Source organism: Medicago truncatula, chromosome 2, assembly GCF_003473485.1.
Source record: "Medicago truncatula cultivar Jemalong A17 chromosome 2, MtrunA17r5.0-ANR, whole genome shotgun sequence".
Classification (NCBI taxonomy): Eukaryota; Viridiplantae; Streptophyta; class Magnoliopsida; order Fabales; family Fabaceae; genus Medicago; species Medicago truncatula.
The window spans coordinates 2,886,219-2,895,158 of NC_053043.1; the positions used below are offsets into that span (position 1 = coordinate 2,886,219).

Genomic DNA, 8,940 nt, shown 5'->3' on the forward strand with positions numbered 1-8,940 from the left:
CCCAATTAATGATCGATTTTGTGCTATAATCAAACTCAAACCGAAGTACTACTAAATGATTTGACCTTAACTAAAACTCATTAATCAATATATAATAATAATATTGAACTCTTGTTCGTATTTATTTTTAATTTTTTTTTGGTAAAAATTCGATAATATTGCACGCAACTACAAATGCTAATATCTTGAAGCGATGAGCCAAAATGTGAATCTTTCCAAATGAATTTAACGCGGGTGCAATTCTATGATTGAATTTAAAGAGGCTATGATCGAACAAGAAGAGACTCTAATACTATCTTTTGCAAATGTTTTTGAGTAACACTTCATTTCTATTTTACTCTCTATAATTCGATTATGACATATATCATAAATCTAAGAAGGGACGTAAACATGGATATCACACTACTATGGAGAATTTTTTTTTTTTTTTTTTTGTGATAAGCTATGGAGCAATAATAAAATTTCAAATTTAAAAAATTCAATAAAGACAAAGGGATTTATAATAAAGATAAATTCCAATTAAGAAATATAAACTTTATCAATCAATAAAAATATAGGAAATGTTACACATATCAACATGCCCCACCAAAGGATCCATAGATAGACAGTAGCTATATATCCCAGCAAAAACAGAGGGTGAAATAATCAACTGTTTGGTTGATTTAACTGTTGATGATTATGGATCCAATTGCACACATTACATAAAATCATTCGCTTCTAAAATATGTGCAGGGATTTCAAAATTCAACCTATTACAACTTTCATAGCTTTCTCTCTCATCTTCTGTGTTGCTCCCAATGATACACGTGGAGTTTGAATTCAAAGGTGTGGGACTAGAAGATGACGGTGTTGATAGAAGTTGATTTGAAGTTTGATAGTACATAAGATTTTGATTATCAGAACCATAATAATTATTATAGTTTGATAATTGAGGGATATAATCCTCCTCTTTTAAGTTACTTAGACCAAACCCATTATTTTGGTGGCAATCAATATCATGAACAGAATATTGTTGGTAATTACTAAGGTCGGTGAAATTTGATGTATATGTATCCACATTTGGCAATGAAGAAACACAAGGGGTAGTGAATGTGGTAGTAATAACATTGGAATTTACTTGTGGAAGTTGGTCTTGAAATTGGAGAAAATGTGAAAGTGGAACTTGGTTCTGTATTTGAGGATTATTATAATCTTGTTGATGTTGGAAGAACGAGGAAGCTAAGTTTAGAAGGTCAGGATTGAGCAAAGGTTGTTGATTTTGGAAGTTGTTAATTTGAGATGATGAGTTACTACTACTAGCATAGAGAGATGAACATAGAATAGAAGAGAGGTCCAATAAGTCAAGTCTAGGAGTATGTGTTACTGGATCAATTCCCATTCTCAAAAGCCTTTTCCTAATGTGTGTGTTCCAATAGTTTTTTATTTCATTGTCCGTCCTTCCTGGTAATCGAGATGCAATTGCAGACCACCTATAATATAATGATAGAGTCGATTGAGTATCAACGAAAGATTCAAATTAATAAAATAAGTTGATCAAACTCTACGTACGTACACATAGATACTTTACTTACTTGTTGCCAAGAATGCTATGTAGCTGAATAATTGTCTCTTCCTCTTCAAATGAAAACCGACCACGTTTTATATCTGGTCGGAGATAGTTTGTCCAACGGAGACGACAACTTTTGCCACATCTTTGCAAACCTATTAATTCAATCAAAAATTAATAACAAAAGAAAAGAACTATATATGCATATATATATTCTTATATACATACAAGTAGTGAAAATATAATATACCAGCATTCTTTGGGAGTGTCCTCCAATTGCCATAACCATGTTTCTGAATGTAATCAATGAGTTTCTGATCTTCCTCAGTTGTCCATGGTCCTTTTTTGAGACCATTATTCTTCTCACAACAAGGTGTTCTTCCCATAGCAAATTATATTGTGCTTCTAGCTAGTTAGTTACGTTGCTCAAATAGTAATGGAGGAGAAAATAGAGAAACAAATTAGAGGGTCCGTAATGGGACGTAGTTGAGACAAGGTTATGGTATAAATAGAAAGGAAGATGGTGAAAAGTGTGTGATTGGAAGTCAAATGGATTCGGTGCCGTCCTTTGTTATCTCTGTTTGACTACGGCTATACGTGTCGTGTCTATCTATTCCAACTTCACAAGACTATATCAAGATTTAAGGCTTCACACACTTGGAATATAGTGACTCCATCATCAACAATTCAGATTTAAATTTAGTTTTAAATTGTAAAAAAAAAAAAAAAAAAACTACATTGTTTTTGGATTAAAAGATGTCTCAACTCTCAAATGCATGAATGTGGTCCAATTTCATAATCATTTCGTTGCAAATTATAAGATTAAATACATTAATTTTAAACCAAATATATTAATTTTATTTGACTCGTTTTTACTTATATTTTGTAATAGATTAAATATTGTTAGATTATGAGAGAAATTAACCATCATGTTGGATCAAAAGCAACTTGCATGTGTGCGTCAATGCGGCCCAATTTCATATTATCGGGTCATAAGATGAATCAATCATCATCTTGGATAAAGAGCAATAACATAAATAAGATTGACACTCACTACATCATCGGAATACGCCGTTTAACCATTGTATTGTCAAGAAGACCGGCTACAATCGATTCCTCTATCAAATATCAATTCTAATACCATTTTGAGTTAGGAGAAGTTCAATGATTATCATGTTTCACTAAAAACAACCAAACCGGTTAATTTCTAATATCAATTCTAATACCATTGACGCACACATACTTTGCATAGCAATCCATCAATTTTTCTATCCATTATTGCACTTCTAACTCATACACCCCAAAACATATTGATTCCGATATACTATTCCATTCGTTCAAATTGTATGATGTTTTGGGCATTTCACATATATTAAGAAATGTAATTAATATTGTGTGGGAAAGAAATATTATGAGTTGTTTTACAAAATTGTCCCTAATAAATGTACAGGAAAGATAAATGAAGGATTGAAAGAAGAGAGTAGTAAATAGTTAAGAATATAATAGGAAAAGTAACATTAATTTTTCATTGGTATTGTAAAGGGGTAACACTTGGGTGACATAGAGTTGGGTGACATTGGCCAATCACAATCTCACAATGCTTGTATTTCTCTCTCTTTCACAAGCATTGTGACACTGTGATTGACCAATGTCATCCAACTCTATGTCACCCAAATGTATCCCATTATAAAGCGACATATAATTTGAAACAAATTTTTTTTTTTAAAATAACATATAATTTGGGATGGAAGAGTAGTATATACCGTACGGCTGCCTAATGTGCATTAAGTTCTTGCTTATTTTTTTCCCCAATGGGAAATGTCAGTAATTAAAATATTGGTGGAAGATTCCAACTCAATCTAATTTTTGTCAATTATAGTTTCACAAAGTGAGTAATAGATAGAAGTCATTGTCATGATTTATTTTTTCCGTGGAGTGTGACTCCTAACTTTCTGAATTCATACTAGCTGTAATGAAAATCAAAATGCCACGTACCCTCTCTATTACAATGCCTTGTTACAGGGGTATGTACACGACGTTCATTATTTTCTCCTTTATTAATTATTAATGTAATGTAATGCATGGGATGGGAGTTTCTTCAATCGACCTGTTTTCTTCCTTTTGCTAACGCCTTTATGTTAGATTGCTATGACAAGCTGACTTCTACATTATATTAACTGTTTAATTTATTGACCAATCAATCTCATTTCTAGCTCCAATCATGCTTCCTTGCATGTGATAAGTACTACTGTAAGGTTTGAATATAAAAAATATATTTGGTCTTTAATTAATTATTTCGAAATTCAAATTTCGATCGACATTAACATACAAAGTACATGTCATTCTTTCAAAATATTAAGTGCACAACTACATAATATCAAACTTTAAAGTTGTCCAAAACATGAAAAGATCATGCTCCCTCCAATTTCGAATGTAAAAAACAAAAAACAAAAACACCTATTAAAAATGTGGATTGACTAGATTTAAGTCATGATAAAAATTATACATTTTCAACTTTGCCCTTGTTTTGGAACCATTTTCGAATACAAACACTATTGATGGAGTGACTTCGAACCATTTTCTAGTACGGACGTTAATGAGAGTAAATTGGATATAAAGTTAATGAGAGTAAAATTGAAATAATGACATTTAATAGGGTAATTTAATTATACTTTTACTTACATTTGAGACTATCAATTATTTTTGTTTTATTTCTTACATTCGAGACCGGAAGGAGTATATTTAATCTAACAACAATACATAAATGAAAGTAACTAAAGCTAGAGTTCATTACCCATCTAGTCGTATTCATATCACCTTCTCTTTTAAGATTGAAGTGGAGAGTTTTGATAAATGTAAATTTATATGTCGCGAGAGATATCCTCTCGAAACTTTCACGAACTAACACTATATCAGAATTGATAGATACAGCGAAAAAAAGTATTGTGGAAAAATTCACGACAGTACATATGCTAAACGCCTTTCCTTAATTATATCTCATTATCTCCCTTGATTTATGGCCAATAAGAAATTTCGTTCGCTGAAACCTTTTCGTGACAAATTCTGGATAAAATCTATCTAGTCTAGCAACACTCCACATAAAACACACATCCATTCCCACCTTGTTTTCCAAGCCGGCAACACAAAAGTCAGTTTACTCAACAGACCATCTCTCGATCAGTTCATTCGTGTTTTCAAGGAAGAAGCAAATTTCATTGGCTAAAGATATTTTGAGACGATTTCGAGAAAATATCTCTCGCTATGAATGACATTGCTCTTGATTAATATAAGGCACAAAACTTTCAAATATCCGCTCTCGGTGCTCCATCTTTAGTTTCATCATTTCGTGTTCAAGATTCTTCTCCACAAGTTCAACGGTTAATGCTTCAATCTTAGTCTCAATAGCAACAACTTTATCCGACGATACCAAGACAAAAATCCTAAATAAAAAGAATTATCAAATTAAATATGTGGTCCTTTAAGTCTAATATTTATAACACGTTTGTCTTGTTCACTCTCCTTTTCGATTTTTCTGCCATCTTTACTCTGCCACATATTATAAATCATTTAAGGTTTTGTCAAATGAATTAAAAATGCAATTAATATCATAAAATTTTATCAAGAGAGTTGATATATATTTTCTTAAATTTCCCTTTACCATAGTTAATTTCTTAAATTTTTCAGTTGGCGTTAGCAAACGCCCACACTTGATGTTCTTTTGTTGTATTATTAGTTGTATTATCCATTAAAATTGATTCACATGGATTGACTGAGTTAAGTTTTAAGTCGTCCAATTTTTTTTTTTTGTATTTTTTTGTATTTTTTAATAATATATATGAGCATTTGATAAATTATTAGAGTGTAGTGTCAACTTAGTTGAGACGCCATCTATTTAACTTCAGGTCATTTTGCTCTTAATTTAGAAAAAAAAAAGTTATTGAAGACAAAAACTAAAAGTTTAATTATAATTAATAATAATTGAAAGTATAATAAAAAATAATAAAAATTAGTATTTTTTTTTTATTGATTGATATTATTATTATACTGTGACAGAGAGAATACTAGTCATTTTATATCCTATAGTATGTATGTGGGCATAATTAATGCCAAGAAGCCTTTAGAAAAACATGCCAAGCAGAAGAGGATTATTGAAGATGAACATTTAATACAACAGGCCAATAATAGAGTTCGGTGTTTGCCAAATTATAGAACAATACTATATATACTCAAATATTTATTTATTGTGCATGATGGGGATAAGATTGTTTATTTGAACTATGAAAGGTATTTTTTAATTATTTCCTTAGGTACTCTATTTTATTTATGTTGATTAATGAAAAGGTCTCTATTATAGATTTGGAATACATCACTTATCGGTGTATTTATCATAGAAGATCCCATTAAAAGGGCCTCTCTGATCTTAAATATTAGTTCAGTCAAATTAGTGCAATAGGGAAAATAAAACTCAACCTTATTTTACCATCGACACAACCAGAATCCAATCAATCAGCCAAACACACTACACGATTTGATACAAATAGTCCTTCTCTACATAATATAATATTATTGATTGATGAAATTTTATTCTACCAGTCAAGTTCCATGCATTTAGATATTCATTATTTTGTTTTTATCATACTATATGTATTGGTGGTAAGGTGTCAAATTATTATTGATATGATATGATTGATGCCCAGAATTTGTCTTAAAGGATCTCACCCAACTTCCCCCAATACAAAAGGTCTAAAGTCAAACATTAATTTAATTGGTTACTGGGATTTCCTTCTTGAATTTGTTTTTCTTTTTCTTACTAGCCACCCATTATAAACCTAGCTAACTCTACTCTTTTTGTCTATATACAGCTTGCTACCTTTCTCTAGCTTCTATCTCCTTCCACCCATGAAATAGCACTATAATTTGTTAATGCGTCAACAAGGTTCAAAACATCGCTACATGTGTGTGAAATAACATTTGCATTGAATCTTTAAGGAATGGACTCAAAATGTTAGGTATTTAATTGGTATCTTTAGTTGATTGTTGTGGCTTGGCTGTTTAAGAGTGAGTATCTTGTTGACAATTTAAGCCTTTGTAAATCTTGGAAACTGATTTGAAAGTCATGTGCATTGTTACATCATCTTGTAATGTTAGCACGTCATCAGAGATAATGTATGAAGTAAATGGAGGAATGAAATTTCTTGACGCGAAACAAATTGAAGACGCGTAAAAAAATTCATGAACCAATTAAACGATGAATACAAATACAAATATCAAATTGTCTATTCACTCGACAACCTCTAAGTTTAAAATTTTAGAGGTCGTTGCACACTTGCAAACGGAGCCATTGTAATTAACTTTTGGTAGTTTTGTTTCTTTTTGTTAGTGTGTGAACCATTGTACAAAGTTTAGTTTAATTTAGTCATTCAAACCCAACTTTCTTGCTTAATAAAAAAAAATCATGATACTTAGATTTTGTTTCCATGTTTGATACCAAGAGACAAGATGATGTCATGTAAATTTTAATGACTACTAAAATTAAATAGCGTGGATTGGTACACACATTTGTCTCCCAATCAGAAGTTATTATTATTTTGGCTTCCCTGGCTAGAGTACTTTATTTTTCATATACATTTTCTTAGGTTATAATTAATTAAAGGGAAATGTTAACCGGTGTCCCGGAACACTGGTTAAGGATATGAAAAAGAAAATTATATAGTAGTTAATGCATTGAAATTGTGTAATTAATTTATAATAAAGTCAAAAACAGTTTTCTTCTATCATAATAATTCTCTTTTATGGTATGTTTAATCAGTGTCCCGGAGGCACCGGTTAGCAGGACCATAATTAAATTATTAAATTATAATCAACCACATGAAGTTGTCCACGTGTAGTCAACGAGCATTCGTGTAAACAAATTTGGTAGACTGTTTTGGCATATGCTAATGTTTGTGATGAGCTGTTCAATAGATGCAACAAACTTTGAAAAATAAATTATCCTTATATATGAGAGCACATTTTCTTAACATTATTTCAAGATACGAGATCTGGTGCTTGCGCAAATAGAAAGCAAGGGTTACTATTTTAAGGTAATCTGACACGATTTTAAATTCCACTCGTCGTCTATTGTTACTTCTATTGGTAAGCACTACATTCCAACAATAATTGAATATTTTGTTTGTGTCCTACTGTATAAATTTATTATAGTAACATATAAAATTATCAAAGTTGAGACGGTGTTTAATTGTTATAAAGAACAAACGTTGATCCAATCAATAATTTTAACGTCGTTAACATTGTAGATTTGAAAATGTAAGTATTCTAAAAACATTAATATAGTCATATTTGTTGGCATATGTACTTTGTCGTTTTATACTATTATATATTTTACCTTGCTTTCCTATTTAATGGGAAGATAGAGATTACAATGAGGTAAATCTATAAAATAATTAGAAAAACAGTAATTGTTCAATAAAGAAAAAAGAGTTTGTCAAATGAAAGGAAAATGCAGACAAATAGTAATGTTTATTGAGTGTAACATTGACACATTAGTGCCTAAAAAAACATTGACACATTTGAAAAACAGTATTGAATGTATTTATATATATATAGTGTCACCGAAAGATGCATTAAGAAACTAATTTTAATGTCTGGCAAATAGGAGTATTGAGGATAAATTAAGATCTACTACTACTATTTACGAAGACACATGTTAATTGTTTGATTTGATGCATGAGAAGATAACCTACTAGTAGTAAGTAGTAAACATTATAGTAACATCTACAAGTCAAACTTAACGTAAGAAAATGACAGGAAAATTTTGTTGATCAAAATTTACGGGAAGTCGATACGTATATCTTATAGCTGGCCACGATCTAATGAACAATTAAAGACACATAACTTTGACTCAAGTATGAGTTTGCATTGGCCAAAACCGATTACTCATGACCCTAGTCCTGAAACTAAACCAATGCCCTCTAAACATGGATTTGATTAATTTAAACTGCAAAAATTAATCAATTGATATATGAAAAATTCATTTAAGGGGGTTGACACCTTTCAATATCCTAAGTTTTTTCATACATACAAGTTGAAGAACAAACTTTAAACCAAATGATTAAGAGATTTAAGTATCTATAACCTATTTCACACCATGATTGTAAAGTGGATTCATTTTAAAGTATAAAGTTATCATTATCATTGGTTAAAAAATAAAGAGTCGATATTTTCTTACATACCAACCAGAGATCAAACTCTTAACCAAATGGTTACGAGACCCAAGTATTTATAACTTGTGTCACACCATATCGGTTAAATGGGTTCATTTTAAAGTTGAAAGTTATCGCTATCAATTATTGATTAACAAATAAAAAGTTACTAGTATTATATGCACCTACATA

General features: G+C 30.6%; 1 protein-coding gene across 1 annotated transcript; it reads right to left on the reverse strand.

The window, feature by feature from the left end:
- Positions 1 to 523: 523 nt before the first annotated feature.
- LOC25485916 (transcription factor MYB74) lies at positions 524 to 2,082 on the reverse strand. Its single transcript, XM_013607015.3, has 3 exons — positions 1,797 to 2,082; positions 1,572 to 1,701; positions 524 to 1,469 (listed from the first exon to the last, which is right to left on the reverse strand). The coding sequence occupies exons 1-3, from the start codon at positions 1,930 to 1,932 to the stop codon at positions 698 to 700; spliced, it is 1,038 nt and encodes a 345-aa protein (XP_013462469.1). The 5' UTR covers positions 1,933 to 2,082; the 3' UTR covers positions 524 to 697.
- Between the last annotated feature and the right edge of the window lie 6,858 nt (positions 2,083 to 8,940).